The sequence below is a fragment of the Macrotis lagotis genome, chromosome 7, assembly GCF_037893015.1.
Source record: "Macrotis lagotis isolate mMagLag1 chromosome 7, bilby.v1.9.chrom.fasta, whole genome shotgun sequence".
In the NCBI taxonomy this organism is placed as follows: domain Eukaryota; kingdom Metazoa; phylum Chordata; class Mammalia; order Peramelemorphia; family Peramelidae; genus Macrotis; species Macrotis lagotis.
This window is the reverse complement of record NC_133664.1, coordinates 151,246,661-151,269,629: the sequence shown is the minus strand read 5'-3', so window position 1 is coordinate 151,269,629 and position 22,969 is coordinate 151,246,661. Positions and strand designations below refer to the sequence as shown.

At 37.3% G+C, this 22,969-nt stretch overlaps 1 protein-coding gene across 2 annotated transcripts; it reads left to right on the top strand.

Moving 5' to 3' along the window:
- The first annotated feature begins 4,042 nt into the window (after positions 1-4,042).
- On the top strand, positions 4,043-18,589 carry CBLL1 (Cbl proto-oncogene like 1). Of its 2 annotated transcripts, none has more exons than XM_074193928.1 (6): positions 4,043-4,407; positions 7,943-8,110; positions 10,518-10,615; positions 11,161-11,244; positions 12,931-13,004; positions 14,710-18,589. In XM_074193928.1, exons 1-6 carry the CDS (start codon positions 4,395-4,397, stop codon positions 15,743-15,745), a joined length of 1,473 nt encoding a protein of 490 aa, XP_074050029.1. In that variant the 5' UTR covers positions 4,043-4,394; the 3' UTR covers positions 15,746-18,589. The 2 variants fall into 2 exon arrangements, with proteins under 2 accessions (XP_074050029.1, XP_074050028.1); XM_074193927.1 differs by having other exon boundaries at positions 4,055-4,407; positions 10,515-10,615; positions 14,710-18,588.
- The last annotated feature ends 4,380 nt before the right edge of the window (positions 18,590-22,969 follow it).

The following is a 22,969-nucleotide window of genomic DNA, read 5'->3' as shown; positions in this document are numbered from 1 at the left end:
TCAACTTTCTCCCTCTTCAGATATTGAGCTTTTAATTAGATGATGATTTCTTTAGATAAAAATCTCATATGCTTGGACCCTGGAAAGGACATTCTGAAATTCACAGAAGAAAAAGGAGGCAACCATCATCTCAAGCAACAATCATCTTTCTCCTTGTGTCTTTTCTTCTCTATTCTTCTATCCTATTTTTTTCCTCTGACTCTTCTGCTGAACTAAAATATCCCCTGACATGGTGACTTTTCAGCCTGCTTTTTTCCTTAAACTTCTAATCATCAGAAACACCACCACATTCTTTTCCATATTAGGTGACCCCAAATTCTACCAGTATCAAAAATTAAGCATTAAACAATCATATTTAGATGTCAACAATTTCTGAATTAACAATTTAAATCTTTTGATGTTTAAAAAGGTACCTGGGGGCAAAAAGACTTTTTTTTTTTTTAAAGATTTTTTGCAAGGCAAATGGGGTTAAGTGGTTTGCCCAAGGCCACATAGCTAGGTAATTAAGTGTCTGAGGCCACATTTGAACTCAGGTACTCCTGACTCCAGGGCCCGTGCTCTATCCACTGTGCTACCTAGCTGCCCCCAAAAAGACTTTCTAATAAATAGTTGTTGACCACCTATAACAGTAGTGCTTACATCTTGGTCAGTGAAGTTTTAAAAAAATTGATTTTAGCTAGTGCTTCAGTTTGGATGGCAAATTGATTGTTAGAAAAAACAGAAGGAAAAAAACCTCAAAATATTAACAACCACTAATTACCTAAAAAAAAAGAACAGCTCCATGTTTTCCATCCAAATTCCAGTTAACTAAATCTGATCTTAAGAAACAAGAAATTACAAGAAACTGCTTCAGTTTTGTGAGCTTGTTAATTTGTAAGATCTCTCACCATAAACCTCTCCAAACAATATTTTATATTATGTTCTATGTATGTACTATATATGTTCTATTATGTACTCTTCAATGAAAATGAGAAAAGCATAGGGATATATAGAAATAACAGTATACATGACAAGATGAACTTTTCATTGAATTAAACTTATTGAAATGAGGAAATGAAATAGATCTTGAAATGACTGGCCTTATTGAAGACTGAGGTTTGATAATAGTGAAACTCCTTTATTTTTTATTTATTTTGAGTTTTACAATTTTCCCCTCAATCTTGCTTCCCTCCCCCCAACACCCACAGAAGGCAGTTTGCTAGTCTTTACATCATTCCTGATCTAAGTTGAATGTGGTGAGAGAAAAATCATATCCTTAAGGAAAAAAATAAAGTATAAGAAAGCAAAATTATATAACTTTTTTTTTTAAATTAAAGGTAATAGTCCTTGGTCTTTGTTCAGACTCCACAATTCTTTCTCAGGATACAGATGGCATTCTCTGTCACAGATACCACAAAATTGGGCCTGATTGTTGCCCTGTTGGTATGAGCAAGTCCATTAAGGTTGATCATCACTCCCATGTTGTTGTTAGGGTGTATATTCTTCTGGTTCTGTTCACCTTACTCAGCATCAGTTCATACAAGTGAAACACCTTTAAATACTATTTATGAATTTTTAAAATGTCTCCCTTATGATAGGTCCCTGGGTAGTCAATAAATATTGATCAATCTCTTAAATACTAGTTATTGTGGTAAGTTCTTGGGATAGAGAGAAGACAAAAGATAATCCCTGCTCTCAAGGAGCTGACAGTTGAACAGAGAAGACAAGGATACATGGGATAAATTGGATATAATTAACAGAAGGAAGATACTAGATTAAGGGGGATCAGTAAAGGACTCTTGTAGAAAGTAGAATTTTGCCTGGTACTTGAAACCAGATGCCTTAGGACAAAAATTTAAGAAACCTCTCTGAGGACACCAAGTGGTTGGAAATGAGGAAGGAAAGCATTCCATGTATAGGAGGAAAGCCCAGGGCTCTTAACAGAAGTCAAAGGCATTGACTTTTAAGTATGTGGAAGTGAGAGAGCATTGCAATGGCACATTCTTGATCCTGGGGGGCAGGCAGTCATTAGATAGGGAGATGACACATCAAACCTTCCTTTCACTATTTCATCAGTGTTATTCAATCCATTTTTAATATACTTGGGAGTTCTACTCTCAGAAATGCTTGTTAAAATATCTTCATCTTTTGGTCTAGTTTCTTACACTTAAGATGTTATGAAGTTTCTTATGCTACACCTGCAGAGAAGATAGAAATGTGAACTGGATAAGGATATGGGTAGATATGAGGTAGAATTGCAACTGGTTGAATGACTAAAACTAAAAAAAGTTTGATATGCCTCTAGATTAGTATGTGATTAATGTTTTTTTAAATTCATGTCTTCTTTGGGATCCAAAGAAATAGATCATGTGATGTTTAATATAGAACCAAAGATTCAGAATTGGAAGGCAACAAGGAAGTAATATATTTCAACAACTTCATTGTACAGTTGAGAATACTGAGGACTCCTTTTCCCTAGGGATGTAAATAACTGGACCAGGAACAAACTAACGTTAATGGCAATTCAATTCTTAGGACTCTTTCCACAATGTTTATCAATGCCTTGGATAAAGATGTGCTACTTGCACAAATTTACAGATGACACAAAGCTAGCTGGGAATACTTACACCTTGATTTAAAAGTTATGATTCAGGGCAGCTAGGTCGCAGTGGATAGAGCAAGGTCCTAGAGTCAGGAGTACCCGAGTTCAAATCCCACCTCAGACACTTAATAAGTATGGCCTTGGGCAAGCCACTTAACCCCACTGCCTTGCAAAAATCTAAAAAAAACCCCAAAACAAACAAATAAATAAAGCAATAAAAAATAAATAAAATAAAAAATCTAAAAAAATAAAAATTACCTTGAGACAAAACTAGAACACCGAGTCAAATCTATTATGGTGTAATGGGAATCCAAGCCACATATTAAACGCTTACTTTACAGCAGGCACAGTGCTAAGAGCTGGGACTAACAATAGTTAAAAAAAAAAAAATCCTGGTCCTTAAGGAGCCCGAAATTCAGTGAGGGAGAAACAATACAGAGGAGGCAAGAAAGGGTGGGGGGAGGAAGAGTAAGGAGGGGCTAAAATCAGAGCAGCAGATGAAGAGTGGAATGTGCAAAAGTCCGGTAATAATTAAGTCTTAATTACTGAAGTTGGGTTCAGTGAATAAAGCAGTGGTTTTTCTGAGTCACTTCATCTGTCAGGATCATCTTTAAGGATCCCACCGGATCCTTTCCTATAATCTTCAGGAAAGACAGAGAAATTGGCCAGTGAAATGCTTGAGTCTGTCTATCTATCTACATACACACACACACACATCTATTTTAAGATCAAGGGAAAAAAACTGTTTCTATACACTTCTCCGTTCGGACTTTCGATTCCTGTTGAAATTTTTCACTGTTAACAAATTTGTGCGGCTAAATGAGAGAAAAGCCAGGGTTGAGAACCACCTACCACAGCACTACACACACACACACACTGTGTCGTCCCGAGTCTCTGTTTACTCAGCCTTAAAAGAACTTGTTGGAAGGAAGCTCTAGGAGCTGGGCAGTCCAGAGAAGCCACGAATTTCGGGATTATGGCACAGATCGGTGAAGTCGCCCTCCTTCCTCCGGGAGGCGGGCCGTCGGGTCAGCCCAGGGCCAGGACCCTGGCAGGAGGAAACAATAGGTGCCAGGGGCTGTAAAGCAAGGTTAAAGCCCGGGCCCGGGGTGGGGGTGGGGAGAGGGCGCGCGCGTGGGGGGAGGGGCAGCGCCTCCTCCAGGAAAAAAAGAATGACCCCCCCCCATACACAAACTCCTCTAAAAACTCCCAAAGTTCGGGGCACAAGCCGAGGCACGAACAAAGGCGCGCAGGGCCCGGCTCCCCGCCCCGACGCCCGCCCAGCCTCCGGGCCCCCTCGGGGTGCGAGCTTTCCGCCCGGGCGGGGAGGAACGCGGGCAGCGCGGCGCCGCCAACGGCCGGGCCTGCGCACGGAGGGGCGGGCGAAGCGTCGCCCCGCAAAGACTACAAGTCCCAGGAGGCCCGTCTTCGCGAGGTCGGCGGCGCCGCGGGGCCTGTCGGAAGTTGAAGTACTTTGACCGGGAAATCCCGCCCCTTGCCCATCCCCATCCGCTCTCTGCCGCCACGGGGAGAGGCCGTTCGCGCTCGGAGGATGGCCCTTTCTTTCGCTACCTAGCGAGCCGGCCCGGCGACGCCTTCTAGCATGAAGATGACGCCGTGCGCCTCCGCTTTCCTTCTCTCTTCTCCCTCGTCCCGCTCCGAACTGCTGCGAACTTGCCCCTTCCTCGGACCCCAGCAGAAGCCGCGCTCGTATCACTTCCGCTGACCGGGCCCGCTGGGGTCGCCGCGCACGCGCCCGCCGCGTCTCGGGCGCCGCTGACTTCCGCTCCCAGAGTACACCGCGAGCCGAATCATGGACCACACTGGTAAGGAGGTGGAGGGGGGGGGTCTCGTTCACACGGACCCCTCGGCCGGCCCGAGACCCGCCGCCGCCCGACCGGCGTCGCGGAACCGGGCTCGTCCCGAGGGGATGGGCCGCGGTGGCGAGGGAGGACGTCCACGCAGGCCGCTTCCTCCGGGCCGTGCCCGGCTGGGGCCCGGCGGCGGCCGGCCTCCACCCCTCCCCCCGCGCCGCCCCCTCGGCCCGGAGCGGCCTGCTTCCCTCGCTCCCCGGGGTGCCGCGGCGCTTTGGGGGAGGCCGGGGAGCGCAGCCTCCAGGGCCCCGCAGCTTCCTCTTCCCTCGCCGCGGCGGGCGGCTGCCACGGCCCCCGGGCGGCGTCGCTGCGCGCCCCCCGCGGCTGGCAGAGGGGCAGGAGCCGCCGGCCGTGGGCAGCGGGCCAACCCCGCCTTTGCCCCCGGGCCCGTAGCGGTCGGCAGCCTGCCCCCCCACCCGGGCTTCCTCATTTTGGGGCTCTGAGCGCCTCGGCGCTTTGTGAACGGCCCCTCGGGGTGGCCCTGGCCCGGGGGGTGAGGTAGTGTTGGCAGCGTTCGCGCCCCCGCGCCGTGCCCGGGGTCTTCCTGGCAAAGACCCCGCACTGGCTTGCCATTTCCTTCTCAGACCGGCTCAGGGGAGCCCACAGTTGACGGTGTGAGTCTTGAGGCCGAATTTGGACCCCTCGTACTGATAAGGATTTAACACCAGAACCCCGAAATCTTGGCTTTATCACAGAGGGGTACTCGCCCCCCCCAAAAAAAGAGTAGCAAAATACTTACGTCTGACGTTGTGAGACATACTTATTTGGGGGCTTTTGTGTGTGTATTTTAGATGATGTTCGTATTTTTAAAATTATGAACAGCCAGAGATTATTTTCTTATTGCAAGTTGTTGTCAGAATATTTAAAAGGAAACAGTCATGCTTGTAGTACATTAGAATGTGAGCTCCTTGAGGGCAGGGACCCTGTTTTTGCTTTTCTTTTTATCTCCCACACTTAGTAAATATCCCACACTGATCCATAGTAAAGCATTTAACAAATGCTTGTTGACTTGGAGTAAGAAATATGTCCCTTATTTATAGTGTGTGCTAGTTTTAGAAAACATGGGTAAATAGACTGTCTAGTAAACATGTTTTGTTTGTGGGCTCCAAGTAAAGGCATGGTATAACTTTAAGTGACAGAAGGGCAGTTCAATAAAGAACTACAGATTTGAACCAGCTACAGACCAGAGAACCTTTTTCATTTGTGAAGTATACAGACCTCTTGTTGAGGCTTTTCAGCTTCTCCTAAAACTAAAACCATGGACGGTATTCAATTTAAATTTGAAGAGGTGACAATGATACATGCTGTTATTTGAAAAACATAATTTTGAACTTCTAAGAAAGTCAGAAGTGAGATTTTTGAAGCAAGGAAAAAATTAAACGGAAAAAATTAACGTCAACGATTCTGTTTACCTGAGTTTTGGCTCTTGTGGGAACTTTTAAATGCTTTCACTAGGAAAAGTAGAAATGAAGGTCAAAGTGCAAAAAGTTGACTTGGTTGAATTGTTAGGGAAATAGCTAATTTTAGTTCACTAGAGATTTTTTGTTTTGTCTGATTTTTTTTTTCCTCTTACCCTTATTATTCTTGCCCCCAGTTTACATTAAAACCATGACTTGATAAGTAATGGTTGTTATAAAATAATGCTAAGAAATTTTGAATTATTTTGTTGCCATTTTACCTCTTGGAATCCCTACAGTAAACCTTTCCTGATCTTCCCAATTGTTGATGCTTCCCTCCTACCCAAAATTACTTTGTATTTTACTTATCTATGTATGTTACAAATGCTGTTTAATAAAAAAAAGCATTTTAACAAATACAATGGATTGATTATTGATTAATGTTATTCCCCTTCTTCCCTTCTCATGGAGGTGGGACCTGTCATTTATGTTTTTGTTTTTGTATTCATAGTCTCTAGCTTGTTTGTAGCAAGCATTTATTAAATGCTACTTTGTCTAAATTTCAGTTTTGAATTTCCCCTTCCATATAATCATAGATTCCTATTGATCAAAATAATGAATTGTTAGAATTAAGCGTGAGACTTTAATTGCAAGAAAATTAGAAATATGATCTTGAAGTTAGCTGAAATTCATCAGGTCCACCTTTAAAATACCTTCAAGAAGTTTTCCTGAATCTATTCTTAACAATTTGGTTAGTTGTCCTAAAAATCTTTTAAAAACTAAAGGACTTATTGAAGTGCTTAACAAAAGTAACTGAAAAAAAAAATCATTAAGTGAAATGTGACCTAAGTAGGACCTTTTTCTCAAACTGGAAAGTCACTCCTGCTTGAAACAGTTATTTCTGAGAAATAATATGTTATGCATTTAGAAGTACATATCTCTACTTATGCTGTCCATGTTTTTGAAGTAAGCTATTTTCTGTTTTACTATTGGTACTGAGCTTTATAGATACTGAGCAAATGGAGCTCAGGAAACCTGATTTGGTCTAATTTAAACTCATTTGATCTCTTAGCAACATTGTACTTCTATTAGCAACATTCTCTTAACTTACCATTTTTGGGTGAAGAAAAATATGGCTTAATAGTAGCTCTGAGATAATGGTATAGATGTAGGAATGTCTTATATTGAATACATTATTTCTTCTTTTATCCTTTTGTATCACAGGAAAATGGCTTCTAGTTACTCTGCAAATTATGTGTCTTTAAAGGGGAAAAAAGCTATAGGATTTGTGATAGGTCTCTAATAAATACCTGCACATGAAAATAATTTCTCTTGATTTTGTATCCACACCGCTTTAAAAAAATCTTGTTTTATTCACTTTAATAAATATATTAATCACTTTCCACATACATAGACCAGTGCTAGGAAAAATATTTGTTTTTATACTTTAAAAGATACAGGTTTTCATTTGTATGGGAGAGGGGATCACTACTACCGATGCAGATAGCAATAACCTAATAGACAGTCTTCATGAGTTGTTGTGGCCACAGAATTTTGTCACCTAATGACTACTTTTATCCAGTAAGGAATGTTTACAAATTTAGTGAGACTGGGCCTCAAATGACAGCATATCAGAGGGCTTATCTTTGAAGTCTTTCCAACTTGGTGTTAGAACCTTTCAGTACTTAACATTCACTGGGTAGCCTTAGAAAACCTGGTGTCAGCTCTGCATCATCAGGATAAGGTATCAGGGGTGGGAATTTAGTGGAAACTGGAAAAGAAAAATTTTTTAAATTGACATGATCTCTCATGCCTCTAAATTAGTGGTGAATTGTCATGTCTTAATGTTCAGGTATCTCATCTCATAGTAATAAAAATAACAATAAATTTGAACCAATAATAATAATAATAATAATGATGATAATAGTTTGAACCAAAAAATAGAGAAACCTGTTCAATTAAACATGTTGTGTTATTTAAAATTAGGACTGCTGACATTGTTACAATATGGTGTATTTGGTAGGTTAATTCATATCTTTGGCAGAATGTTTAAAGAGAAAAAACTGAAGGTTGTTTTTATTTTAATATAGACAATGATTTGCAAGGCACTAATAGTTCTGGATCGTTGGGTGGCCTTGATGTTCGAAGACGAATCCCTATAAAGCTAATCTCCAAACAGACAAACAAAGCCAAACCTGCTCCTCGAACTCCAAGGACTATGAATAGGATGCCTTCTAAGACACAACCTGGTGACGAAGGTAATAAATTTGAAATAGCTGCTTGACATGTTACTGTTTCTATCTTGTAATAGCCTACCTTATGTACCTATATGAATTCCCACAATGCAGCCCATGCAATTTCATTTATTTTATTATTTTATTTTGTTTGTTTGTTTGTTTTGCAAGGCAATGGGGTTAAGTGGCTTTCCCAAGGCCACACAGCTAGCTAGGTAATTAATTATTAAGTGTCTGAGGCCGGATTTGAACTCAGGTACTCCTGACTCCAGGGCCAGTGCTCTATCCACTGCACCACCTAGCCACCCCCAGCCCATGCAATTTTAATCTTTTATATTGCCTTCTTTTATTCATGTACCATTTTAACATTCTTTCCAATTCTCTTATTTTGATTTTTCCTTTTAATGTTTATGTATGTTGAAATAAAAAAAAATCCTAAATCTATGTTAAGAATTTTTCCCTACTCTCAACTCAAAATATCTTTGGACATATAGGAGTTTTTAAAATCCATTTTTTACTTTTAACACCTGAAAACAATGACCTCCCTGCCTGGATTCAGTGTTCCCCTAATGATATATAGGATCCCCCGGGACAGGACTTGATTTGATCTGACACCTCCCAGATGAGAGAAAATGTTTTTTACATTGATGTTGCAGATACACTAAGAATGGTGGTTGTTAAGGCCTGAAATGTTTCTGCTGTTGTTGGTTTTGAAAGTACTCCTTGTCTTCTACTCCCCTCCCACTTTTTGTTTTAAGCTATAGTTGGTGTGAGTCATATTGAATGAGTATTTAATGTAGTAGATTGGGGAAACTTTTGAGAAAATTTCCTAGAGGCTACCTAAAAAAAAAAATCATAATTTTTAGGACCACTCCAACTTTGGATTCTACTGTTTTTGTTTCTTTTTAAATGCAAGTACTTAAATGTAGCTCCTTTGTATCACCTTTAAAAAGTTTTCTCATCACTACTTTATCATTCTTACTATTTTTATTTGTCATAGTCTTTTTAGTTCAACACTTCAATTACCTTAAAAATGTATATATTCTGGCTGCTCTTCTTCTTCTAGTCACTCTTCCAGAAGGCATGACAAAAATCTTTTCTTAACTTTGCTTTCAGAAATTGAAGTGAATTCTGAGTAGAATCACTAGTGTTAAGTCAATTACCCATATACTTTTAAATGAGATGATTTTGGTTGGCATTCAACTCCAAATTGACTCCCTGAGCTATTGTGTTTGTGGAATCAAATTGCTCTTGACTGTAGAAAAGATTCATTTTTCCATGTAGTAAGTAAGCATTAAGTACTTGCTTTGTGCTAAGTCCTGGACATAACAAATAAAAGCAAAGATGCCTTGGTGGAAGTTACAATCTAATAAGGGCAGCCTACACAGAAAAGGAAGCTGAAAAGAGAAGAGGCCTATATTAGTTCCAAAGAAGTTCATAAACTATAGTAGGAAATGGGGAGAAGGCTGTGCTGAATCCATTCTTTAAGTAGATGTACTCAAGCTCATGGCCTGGCCCTTTAGTCGTAGGGTCCAGTCAGAGGGTAATAATGAGATGTGAATACCAGACTGAATCAATCTTTGCAGCATACCAAAATTTACTAGTAATCAGTTTTTTGGGGAGGAAATATGGGAAGGGGTCTAGGTACAAAAGTTATAGAGCTGGTGGTAATTCATCTGTAACTTAATCTGTAAAATTGAATCAGACCCTTGGGAGGTTATGTGACTTTTCCTGATTATGAAGGTAATTCTTGAGTTCAAATCTTCTGTTTCCAATAGCAATTCTTTAGTCACTATATCTTGTTGACTCCTGTATTATTTAAAAAAATGGTGGCTCCCGAATTTTTCTATTAAGACTATTTTAGAAAAGTGGAAGAACCTTTCTTATTTAATGATTTTATCTTGTAATTTTCTCAGGAATGGAAGCCTCCGTGAAAAATATCTTCATGTATTCATTAAAAAGCAAAACAAAACCAAAAATATTAGTTTTTCCTTTTGCAAAATAGGTTGTTTTCTGAGACATGTATCTAAATGGTTCACAAATGTATTAGTGAATGTTCTAAAATTTAAATAATAACAAGTGTGATGGGACCAGATATGTGTTGCAGACTAGCATCTTCTCTGCAACTTATAGTGATAGAGAATGACTTGGGACACAGAGAGGTTAAATGATTTACTTGCCCACATATAACTTGCTATTATGGGTCAGATACAAGTCCTTCTGTCTTTGGGACTGGTTCTCTAGCTACTGCTCCTTGCTGTCACAGATGAGGTTTTACTTCACTCTGCCCACTTTGTTTTATTTGAAGTATGCACTATAAATGAAATCAAAAAATTTGACCATTTGTTTGCTAGTGCACTTTGGCAGTTTAGATGCACTTAGTTTGGTTTGGAAAGTTTGTAGATAATAACTTGTTTTTTCTCCTCAGAAGGATTTGATTATAATGAAGAAGAACGGTATGATTGTAAAGGGGGAGACCTGTTTGGAAATCAACGAAGGTTTCCTGGACACATATTTTGGGATTTTCAGGTACAGCTACTTATATGTACATATTGTTTGTTCCAAACCTGCGATTTATAATTTCTAGGGAACTCAGTGTGAGAATCACTACAATCTTTTCCAATCAACAGTTTGTCTAATTTATAGTTTTAGTGTTACCTAAGTCACTGAGAGGTTAAGTAACTTGTCCATAGTTAGATAATTAATATTTGCCAATGATAGGACTTAACTGGCTAAATCTTCTGATTCCAAGAGTGGTCCTCTATCCACTGTGCCATGCTTTCATAAATATAATTTAAAATATTGTGAAGAACAGAATCATTGCTCTTGGGATATATTACATACAAAGTAGTGTTTGCCTTTATTTAGCCAACTTATATTTCTGCTACATGCTGGGTGAGATAAAAAGAAAAATAAAATTTTGTCCTTGTACTATAATTCTACAAAAAATTCTTGTTTTAATGGCTATCATGATATTCATATAATTAGTTTTTAAATTAGCATTTTGACCCTAGCATACTAGGTACTTACTATCAATAAGATAAGGCAATTTAATATTAATGTCATTTCAACAGATAAACATCTTAGGTGAAAAGGATGATACTCCAGTCCATTTCTGTGATAAATGTGGATTACCTATTAAAATTTATGGGCGCATGGTAAGTATTATTGAATTGAAAAATTTGCCTGTCATCTGTCAACTCTATATTGACTATAATACAGTTTCGATTCTTTCCTAAGTAGGTGCTTTAGAAGTTTTTTAGGGGAGCCTTTCTTAACCTAGAAACATGATTCCTCTAGGTTAAGACCTTAGGTAAATGGTACCATCCAATCCTCCCATTTCTATAAAGATTCTGCAGAATGTCTGGTCCTGCCTGACACACATTTTGTTTGTGACGTAACTCGTTTCAGTCACAAAATTACATGAGTTACACATTCTCCTACCAAAGACTTTATACTAGGAAAGCCCATCTTGATGGGAGTTTCCACCAAACCAGGGAACATGACCCCATGTTAAAATCAACTTTTATTTTAGTGGCTTTTTCCCCATTTCTTGCTAAATCTAGTAGAAACTTCCCCTCCTGAACAGAAGCTGCTATTAGATCCTACGTAGACAAAGCTTTGAGCCATTTAGATAGTTACGCCATCTCTCACAGAGGAAATGATCTTAGAGCTAGGCTTAGGTTCCTTATGTTCTCTTTAAGATTTTGCAATCATCTTAGCCACTGTAATGATCTATATTGGAATTGATTATAAAATATGTATATATATATATATACATATATATCACTTTTGGCTTCTGATTTCCTTTAAGGTAATGCTCATGAGTGCCAATAATGATGATAATGATGATGATAATATGCATCTTCATCATTTATGCTAATTATCACTTTGTTGGTGACTACCAGAATCTCTTTGACTTCTCTTTGACACCCCCCCCCTTCCTTTTCATTCAACAAAATGTGACTTTGAAATTCTCTTGGAGTCTCACTCCTGCAATCCAATAGTTTAACTCCTCTTCCTTCATTCCTTTGATCATTTATGTTCCTCTTGTTATCTTCTTCCTTTCTCCCCATCTCTGACCACAACATCTTCTTCTCTAGATTAATATATTGACTGGAAATAAGTCAGTTTTTCTGCTTAGATCGTTGCTTTAGCTCTGTACTAGCTTTTATTCTATATTGAATTCATAGGATTTTTTTTATAACAGCTATTTTATTTGTTCTACTTAGAAATAGAAATATGCTTAGAGAAGAGCAATATTTATTCCTACATGGCATTTTAAGACAGTTAACCTTTGTTACAGGGTATGAGATTTGTACAGTTGAAGTCCAATTTATAATCTAATGCAAAAGATTGTCTTGATTTTTCAAATAGTGAAATTTAAACACATTATTCCCCTCTAAATTTTTCATCTTAAAAAAGATAATTATAAATTAATATTCTTAAATAGTTCAGTAACTTTTAAAAATTTGATTATGTTTTACTTTATGGTAAAGTGGAATAATGGATAAACAGAACAAATAAGTCCTAGAACATGATAATCTATGAGTTGCAGTGTGACTTTAATTATTGATCACTACATTTTTGTTGTAAGATAAATGGGAACATATTGTTGGAAATGATTGAGACTCTTGCGGGGGGGGGGACGGACCTGATGTATATTAAATAGTTTTAATTAAAGAAATTATATATTGTTTTATAATCTCTCTAGGGGAAAATGAGTATAGGAAAATAAAGTTATAAGAATTTCCATGTCTTTGGAATTTGTTAAATGTTATCATTTCATAGAAAAATTATAAATTAATATAAGATGTTGACTAATGGTATGTTTCTGTTTACAGATCCCATGCAAGCATGTTTTTTGCTATGACTGTGCTATTTTGCATGAGAAAAAGGCAGATAAGATGTGCCCAGGGTAAGAGCATTAGATTCTAAAGAAGGAAAGTTTGTGTGCTCTAGTGAATGTGATCTAGTTGAAATGCCTTTTTGGAGGCAGCTAGGTGGCCCTGGAGTCAGGAGGACCTGAGTTCAAATCTGGCCTCAGACACTTAATATTTGCCTAGCTGTGTGACCTCGGGCAAGTCACTTAACCCTTTTGCCTTAAGAAAAAAAAGATGCCTTGTGAAATACTTGCCTTGAAGTTCTGTCAATAAGCCCTTTTAGAAAAGTTACTAATGGGTGCTAGATTCTGTTAAACTTAAGCTGTCAAACTACTTGTGCTCAGTATTATTGCATTTTAAACTCTTGGTTGCTTCAGACCATGGTTCAGATTGAGAATGAGCATAATGACATAGATTGGTTCCCTTTTTTATGATCTCTTTGTGGATGTTAGTGATTATAGATTAGACTTATTAGTACAAATTGGAACACCTAGAAAAATCTGTCTCTCCATTACTGATCTTAGTTAAGAGGTCTTCTACTTCCTAGGAAAAAGGGCTTACTTGTTGCCAGCACACTTAAAAACTAACAAACAGTTTTGTGATGATTCTTTTCAATTATCCATTCCCTTGGAGTTTAATCTTTTAGTTATTGATAATAATATTGAACTGAATTTTAGAGAATGAGAGTACTTAGAATAATAATTTAGTATTGTAAGACCTGTGTTCTAAAGTATCAGAAAGTGACATTTATGTCCAATTCTCCCACAGACAAAAAAAAAAGATAGGAAATTTACAAAAATTAAAGATACAAGAACCCAAAACCATGGGAGTCATTTGGTCTGTAGCATTTTGTAGTGTTATAACCCAATAAAGGACATTCATAGTAATGACCCTAAGTTAAGAAGTTTAAAAGTTTAACTTTTAGTAAGCTTTTATTCCCAAATGATTAAAATAAAAAGTTGCTTTTTTACTATGTGTAGAATTTTACAGAACTTCTAGGTACCTGAGGTTTGTTTTAAATATAAATTTTGAAAGCTCCAATTGAGGTTTCTTTGAGAAAAATATTGTAAAGAGAGTAGGATTTTATCCTTTTTTTCAAATCACCCCCAAGTGCTTGCCACATTATTGTTATCAAATGAACAATTCTCCAGACTTAAGAATTTTAACTTCTTGGGCCACAAATTCAAAATCTGCTAGTCTTTCATTGCTAAAATGTATTTGAATAGGGACACAGAGTATAAGATTCTTTTAGAAAAGTCATAATGTAGGAGCTAACTTTTTAAAGATTTTAAGGATTTTTTAAAATTATGATTGGGATATGAGCATGTCTACATTCATATGTGTGTGTGTGTGTGTGTGTGTACTTTTGTTTGAATATATTTTAAATTCAATTAAAAGTTAGTAGGAGGGGCAGCTAGGTATCACAGTGGTTAGAGCACTGGTCCTAGAGTCAGGAGGACCTGAGTTCAAATGTGGCCTCAGACCCTTAATATTTTGTTATCTAGCTTTATGACCTTGGGCAAGTCACTTAACCCCATTTCCTTGCCCCCCCCCCCCAAAAAAAAGCTGGTAGGAAGATAGAATTTAAGTGACATACACTGTAATTTTCAGATAGCGAAATTGTGCTTAGTTTTACCTATAACTTTGTTAACATTTAGAGGTAGAATTTTATTTCTGCATGAAATGCGCTGTTCAGGGATTGTTGTTATCAGTTAAACAATGTATTTTCTTCTAATTTAGCTGTAATGATCCTGTGCAGCGAATTGAACAGTGTATGCGAGGTTCTCTCTTCATGTGTAGCATTGTTCAAGGGTGCAAAAGAACGTACTTGTCTCAAAGAGACTTACAGGCTCACATCAACCACCGTCATATGAGAGCTGCAAAACCTGTCACTCGTCCTCCAATTGAAAATGTTCATCCTCCTATTGCTCCCCCACCAGCTGAAATTCCTGATCGTTTTATAATGCCTCCAGACAAGCACCATATGAGCCATATTCCACCAAAGCAGCACATCATGATGCCACCTCCTCCTTTGCAGCATGTACCACATGAGCATTATAATCAACCACACGAGGATATTCGCGCTCCTCCTGCGGAGTTGTCAATGGCTCCACCTCCACCTCGTTCAGTCAGTCAGGAAACCTTTCGAATTTCAACTAGAAAACACAGCAATTTAATAACTGTCCCTATTCAGGATGATTCAAATTCAGGTGCCAGAGAACCACCACCTCCAGCCCCAGCACCTGCTCACCATCATCCTGAATATCAGGGTCAACCAGTGGTTTCTCACCCTCATCATATTATGCCTCCACAGCAACATTATGCACCACCACCTCCTCCTCCACCACCAATAAGCCATCCAATGCAGCATCCTCCCCAGGCGGCAGGTACTCCTCATATGGTTTATAGCCAAGCTCCTCCTCCACCAATGACCTCTGCTCCTCCACCAATTACCCCTCCCCCTGGACACATCATTGCCCAGATGCCACCATATATGAATCATCCTCCACCAGGACCTCCTCCTCCTCAACATGGTGGTCCCCCTGTAAATGCCCCCCCTCCTCATCACTATAATCCTAACTCTTTGCCTCAGTTCACTGAAGATCAAGGAACTCTAAGCCCTCCATTCACACAGCCTGGGGGGATGAGTCCTGGTATATGGCCTGCACCAAGGGGGCCACCTCCGCCTCCAAGAATGCAGGGTCCACCCTCTCAAGCCCCACTTCCTGGACCACATCATCCCGATCAGACCAGATATAGACCATATTATCAATGATAGTAGTGTTTTGAACTGAAGATACAATAAGGGGAGGGGAGGGGACTTTATGTATTTTGAGGGAGGAAAAGCACCTCTTACAGAGGTGACTGTAAAACACTCTTAGGGTCTTGTATCTTAAAATGTTTTTAAGCCTTGACCTTAGGACTGACTTCAAGTATACTGTAGTGCAGATAAGTGGCTCAATAGAGCACAACTATATTTTAACAACTTTGTGCCCCTAGTGTGGTAAATTGCCCCAGAGTTGATCATTTTGTAATATTATTTCCTGGAAAAAAAAAATCAAACATTGTACCACTTTCAGAAGTATTGCTTTTGTTAAATCCAATGTTTAGTTTTTCTTGTGATACATTTTGTTAACCTGTGTAAAATAATTAAATTTCAATATGGTTGTAAAAATGCTATTTTTTATGTGAACTTGAGTGGAGTTGCATACTGTTTCTTAAAACCATGTTTTGCCACTAATATTTTCCCAAAGGTTAAAATAAAATGCTACGAGTATACAAATTTTCTAGAGTTTACTATAAGGCAGTTAATGGTAAAGTACAATTCTTCCACATTCAAGGCACTGCACTGAAAGTCATAGGCATAATATGTTTTGCACTTCATTTAAATGCCTTTGATTTTTAGGCAACCTCAGGAGCACCAAATATATTGAAATTGCAGTTCTATAATAATATCAGTTCCTATTAATGATGTTAAAATCCTTTACTTGTTCAAAAAGTCAGGGCTAAAGTAAGATTTTTGTAGGCTCCAAGCTGGTGATGCCATTGCTCTTGCTTGTTTACTAATGGTTGGACTCACAGAGTGTACTACATTCATTAGTCTGACCTAGGATTATTTTATAGAAATTGTTTAATGATAGCATTCAGTTTAAATATGTATGTCCTACTCTGGTTATTGTCCTAAGATAAAGATTTAGAACAGTATAGACTACCAAAAATCCCTTTTTCCTAAGTAGAGATTAGTCTTGGGCTTGAGTGGTTTCTTGTTTATGGTGTTTCAAATTAAGAGTTTAAATACCTTTTAAGGTATTTAAATAATATATCAATGAAGGAAATTATTCTGGAAATATAAACAAATAATATACTCAGGCTTGTTTTATATACTTTATGATAGGGCTTCCCCTTTTAATTTGAATTGTGAAAGTACTAATTAATGAACTAATTGAGTCCTGATGGTAAAACAATCTAACCTTAAGTTTTAAACAATTTAACATGGAGTTAGTGAGCTGTAGTAAATAAATTGCTTCATTCCCACATGTGGAAAGGGTGATAGTAAAGTTAGATGAATGTCCATACTTTATAATGTGCCTTTTTAGAGTCAGTTTTTGCATTACAGGGTCTTGTTCACAGTCCAACTTAGATGATTAATGACTAGTTTAAACCTAACATAAGTATGTATGAGTTAGCATTCCTTAGGGTATAGATGAATGTTCTATAAGTAAACCATGTGAAGATTTTTTTCCCTATACGATGCTGTATAGTACAAACAAAATTTATGGTATGCACAGATCATTCAATAGTTTGTAGTATACATTTAGCCCATACATTTTAGGAGTCGTATCATTTTGCTGGTTTTATACTTTGTGGCAAAGTATGACTGTCTTTAGTGGGATTGCACAATAGATAGTTGAAAAGGTGAAATGCTTTTCTCACCTTGATATAAAGGCAACCCCAAGCTTAGATTTGAAGTTAGAAGTAATAAAAATGACCTTTATTTCATTTGCCTAAAATAGCTAATGCAAAAATTGAATCAGGTACAATTTAACCATTGAGAAAATATAATTTCATATTAGCAGTCAGACTCCAGGATTAATATATTTCTAATAGGAAAATGAGATATTGTTATTAGAAGTGTGAGGGTGAAGTAATACCAAGTTTTAGTGATGAATGCTTCTATACTGTTATGGTAGACAGTTGGACCTGAGCAAAATTTCCCTTTCATTCCTTCAGAATCATCCTTTCCTTCCCTCACCCCTTTCTAATTAAGGGCTGTTAAATGATAAGAACTATTGTTTCATGTCACAAAATAAGTCAAATTCACCTTTAAAGCTTGTGAGTTTTCATGAAGATTTTTTCTAACATAAAATTTCCTAGAATTGAGTTTAAAACTATATTCAGTCTGAAACCACTTAGCCTACATATTGGAGAAAAATTTAGTATCATGATAAATCCCACATATTGTAGAAATAGGCTTTTTTTTCCGATAAACTTATTTGCAGTTAAATTTGGGAAATGTGTATGTTTCTAATACAGGGAGCCATATCAAATGAGTTTGTTGTTGCAGACAATTTTTAAATGATATTGGGCTTGAAGACAACTGGTTATTGTTTATGGGTGGGTGGGTGAAAGTGTAACACAATACCTTAGTGCTTCTTTTTAAAAGATAAAATATGTGAAACCCAGCTTTATTTCAGGGAAGCCTTTAAAAACTGATGGACATAAGTTGAAATGAAATGTGTGTATGTTTCATTATATTGCTCTTAAGACTACTGAGGTGGCAGTTTAATTCTTAAAAACAATAAAATGGAAACATAAATATTTATTTTGCCTAGATGCGTTTTTACCGAATAGAAATGTGTTTGGAACAATTCAGAATTTTCTTATTTTTATTGAAATTCACTTTCTGGGACCAAATTTATATTTCCTTGAATCTAAAAGGCAACTCAGTTATTAACAATACCTTTTGTTGTATATATTCAAGACAGGTTTTTTGGGGGGAAATTTAGTCTCTTTAAGCATAAGATACATGTTATTTTTAAAAACCTGTTTTATCATTAAAGTAACCCACAAATCTTGGACAAAACCACTAAATAATATATGATTGCATTTCAGTGGTATCCTTGGAGAAATAAGTGTTTGAATTTTTTTTTCCTCCAACCCTAGTGTGTGTGTGTGTGTGTGTGTGTGTGTGTGTGTGTACACACATATATTTATAGTTATATTTAGAACTAAAAAGTTTTGCTGTGCTTAATTTATGGAATATGAGAGTGTATGTGTGTGTATGTACATGTGTGTTAGTTCTTCAATGTTTTTATGTTTAAAGCCTCATCTTAGGCATTCCTGTGCATCCCAAAGAACAGCTAGGTGGCATAGGAAATCAGGAAAACTTAACTGAGTTCAAATCTGGCCTCAACTGAATAACTCTGGGCAAGTTATCTAACCCTGTTTACCTTTGTTTCTTTTCTGTCAAATGACCTGGAGAAGGAAACGGCAGACCACTTGAGTATCCTTGCCAAGAAAAGCCCGACTAGGGTTGCAAAGAGGCGGACATGAACGAACAACAAGGGGTAACCCAACGTGTTAATTTAGTTAACGTCTTGTATTGATTTTTTTTTTTGATGATCCCACCTCTATATTGGACTGCATGGAAGGGAAAAAGATGGAGCAGAATCAAGTTTAGCATCTTCCCCCTTAGTTCAAAACAAATTGGCTTCTCTATTCCAGATGTGCCAGAGTAGTTTTCTTTCAGTTGTTTTTTTTTTTTGTGAAATTGTCAAACATGATTAAAATGGAAATGTTCACAATGAATGTACAATTCAATAAGTGACTGAAGTGACTAAAGTCTAAAAATGAAAAGTTAATATTTTACTGTTCAGTGGGAACCATTTTTCAAGTCTTCTCATGGTTTAGTCACTTGAATTTTTTAACATCAAGGTAGGGAAATGTTTTGTTTCCTAAAGCAATACTTTAAAATTGTTTTATTTTTTCACTTTATCACTTTTTTTAACCTTTAGATGTTAAAATATGAATAGGAAGAGAATTTTAAATAGCTAACACATTTAAGCTGCATTGGATTAAAATCCGTTTTGCACATAAAAATACATAGTATAGATTCTTTAACTTTACTTTTTTTAGTTCAATTTTATTTCATTTTCAATTCCACATTCTCTCCCTATGTTACCCTTCTCCCACTAATTAAGAAGGTGAAAAACAAAACCCATTACAAATATGAAGCCATACAAAGCAAATTACTGTACTAACCATGTTTTAAAAAAGGCAAGAAAAGGAAAAAAAAATATTTGCTTCAATCTGTACTTGAGTCCATCAGTTCTCTATCTGGCAAAAATGCTGTTTACCTCCAGATGGAAAAATAATGGGCTCTGTAACTTTTCTTGATAGCCTAGTCATAAATTTCCACTTTTAAGGTTTTTGATACTTAAATATCTCCTCCTCTCCCTACCCCCTTTACTCATCTTTTTTTCCAGGTTGAATAATCTCTTCTTAACTCCCTAGATATTAGTTTTAGCATCTTTAATGATGTTTGTGGTATTCCTTTCATCTTCAAGTTCTTTAGTTATAGAACTAAGATTAGCAAAGAGTGTTCACTCTTATGAGAGTGAATTACTTTATTGCTATTCCTGTGTCCTGGATCAGAGTTGCTTTTTAAACTGTTCAGATACTATTACTTGAATTAGTACATGCATGATAAGTGCTAATATAAGATAAAAAGTCTAATGCTTGCAGAGCTTTCCAGGAAATAACTGGATGTGATAAGGTATAGTAGTCAATGTGCCTCAACTCATTGTCTTTTCTATAATTACTAGTCCTTTCAAATTCTTGTTGGATTGAGCAAAATTTGGAATCAAAAAGAACTGAAGTCAAACTTGCTTAGGCAAATCATTTAATCTCTCTAGGTCTCTCAGTTCCTCATCTGTATAAATGAGGTGGTTGGACTAAATAGCTCTAAATCTATGATCCTAGACCAATGAAGATGATATTAATATTAATAGCTAGCAAATTTTGAGGTTTTCAAAATATTTTACAGATATCTCACTCTTCACAATAATCCTAGGAGGTAGGTTCTATGACAATTTTACTGAGACAGACAGAAATTGAGTGACTTGCCAAAGATTGGATTTGAACTCAGTTCTTCTGAATTTGAGGTACAGTGTTCCATCACTGCACCATTAATGTAAAGAAATGAATATTAGTCCAGTATCTAGATTTGAAATACCCGTATTGCCATTTTGCTAAGGACTTTGGGCAAATTGACCATTTTGAATGTGTTTTCTTACCTATAAAATGAATAGATCAGATTAGTTTACCTACAAGTTTCTGTTTTATCATTCTCAGAGTATGAATATTTAAACGTCTACAATTTGTTTCCACCTGCATACTTCATTTCCTTATTCTCATAGCATCTCAGTCTTTCCCATGTGCATGTATTTTTTTTTAGGTTTGTTTTTTTTTGCAAGGCAATGGGGTTAAGTGGCTTGCCCAAGGCCACACAGCTAGGTAATTATTAAGTGTCTGAGATCGAATTTGAAGTCGGGTACTCCTGACTCCAGGGCTGGTGCTCTATCTACTGTGCCACCTAGCTGCCCCTATGCACATGTATTTTTAAAAAATTGCAAAATTCCAGTGTTTCTACAAATGAGTATACTAGCCTATGAACTCTGAAATTACTGTGATATCTAAATTTGGTATCTCCCCTAATAACCAGTTTTCTGGACATGAAGGGGGCTGGTAATAGTGGCTCACATTTCTATAGTCCTTTAATGTTTAAAAAATGCTTTTCTTATGGCAATATAGTGTGCTGAGAATAAGGTTTTATCTCTGTTCTTGATATCTGGGAAAATGGAAGCAGTTGAAATGACTTACCTATGGTCATAACCCAGGTCGTTTGACTCCAAATTCAGTATTTTTTCTAAGTTAATTTAATAAATATTTGATGAATTGGATGGAGAGCAGTCCTTGTTCTGCAGTTTCCTGGTATCAAAAGCCACAACTACTGACCAACTGCCACCAACTGGCAGATAAGCACAGTGGCAGCACTCCCAGCTCAGCTCTCTCTCTGCCATCATCAGGGAAGGCAACTCCTGTGCAGATGGACCAGCTATCCTACCAACCCATGTCCCCACACCCTGCCCCAAAACAAGCCAGTCTAACTGAAGCAATAAAGTCCCTGGAGAGAAGAAGCAACCTGTGCTCACCCTATCAAATCATCACCACGGCCTTGGTGGCCATCTCACCTCAGAGCTTGATAGAAAGAGCCTAGGATTCTGAATCCAAAAGCCTTAGGAATATGAATGCTTCAGAATTACCATCTGCTTAGCCATTGCACCCTATGGATCATGGGACCTTCCCATTTGTCTTGCATCTAAAATCATCCATGTTGTCTCTCTTTTTAGAATGTGATCTCTTTGAGAGCAGTTACTCTCTTACTTTTCTCTGAGTTTTTCCCCCTAGGGCTTAACAAAGTTCTTTGTACAAAATAAGCATTTAATAAATGCTTTTCTTTCAGTCATTCATTCATTCCCAGGCCTACTTAGAGAACAGGAAAAATTGTCACTCCTAAGGGAGAACCTAGAAAAGCTATTTTTTTTTTGATTGGAAAGTGACAGGAGGAACTGAAATCCATCTTCCATGTAATTTTGATTGGCAAAGTTGAGTGCCAATGCCTTGAACCTACACTGATTGTTTGATTCCTCTAGAGAAGGAGGCTCCCAGGATAGCTTATTGACAGGTTTCTTTTGTTTTTTCTTCTATTGCTTTTTCTTTTGGCTATATGAAACACCACCCCCATCAATCTCTTTAAAGGATTCTAATCATTATTATTTTTAATTTCTGATGAACATCTCCATCTCTCTAAATTAAAATTTTAGGTTTTTTAGCCATATTTAATAAATGAAGTAATTAGAAATTAGGAATGTGTGCCTAAATGGCTGAGAATTTGTACTTGTACTGAAAAATACCTTTGTGATTTTGCTGCTGCTGAATTTATTATAGAGACAAGACCAATTCAACTTGAAGGGCAGAATGAAAACTGGATTTAGAATATAAGGAGTTCACTTTGAGTCCTGCTTCCACCACTTACTACTTTAGTGACTATGAGTAAGCTATTTCTGTAATCTTGTGTTCTTCATTTGTAAAATGTCCTGAGGTTACCCATGTTATTAACTGCTTTTGATCAGGTTAGCTTTGTATAAAGATATAGTATTGCCTGAATCTTAGTATAAGGATGAACTCCAGCATTGATGGGTAAATGTCTTCTAGGAAATTTCTAGAATATTTCATTCTCATTATCTTGGTTTTTTTTTTTAAATTACAATAGGAACTTTAGAGATAGACTACTGAAGTTTTTTTCTTCCCCTTCAAGAATTTAAAAAGAAATTTATCATGACAAACCAAGCTTCTATGCAACTGAAAGGATTATTTAAAAAAGCTATATTATAAGGTTTAAGATTATAAATTACAGACTTCAAAGCAGTTGTGTATA

Coding starts and splice junctions, on each gene's coding strand:
- CBLL1 (XM_074193927.1), top strand. Junction 8,111..10,514: donor GACACAACCTGGTGACGAAG/GTAATAAATTTG, acceptor TTTTCTCCTCAG/AAGGATTTGATTATAATGAA. Junction 10,616..11,160: donor ACATATTTTGGGATTTTCAG/GTACAGCTACTT, acceptor TCATTTCAACAG/ATAAACATCTTAGGTGAAAA.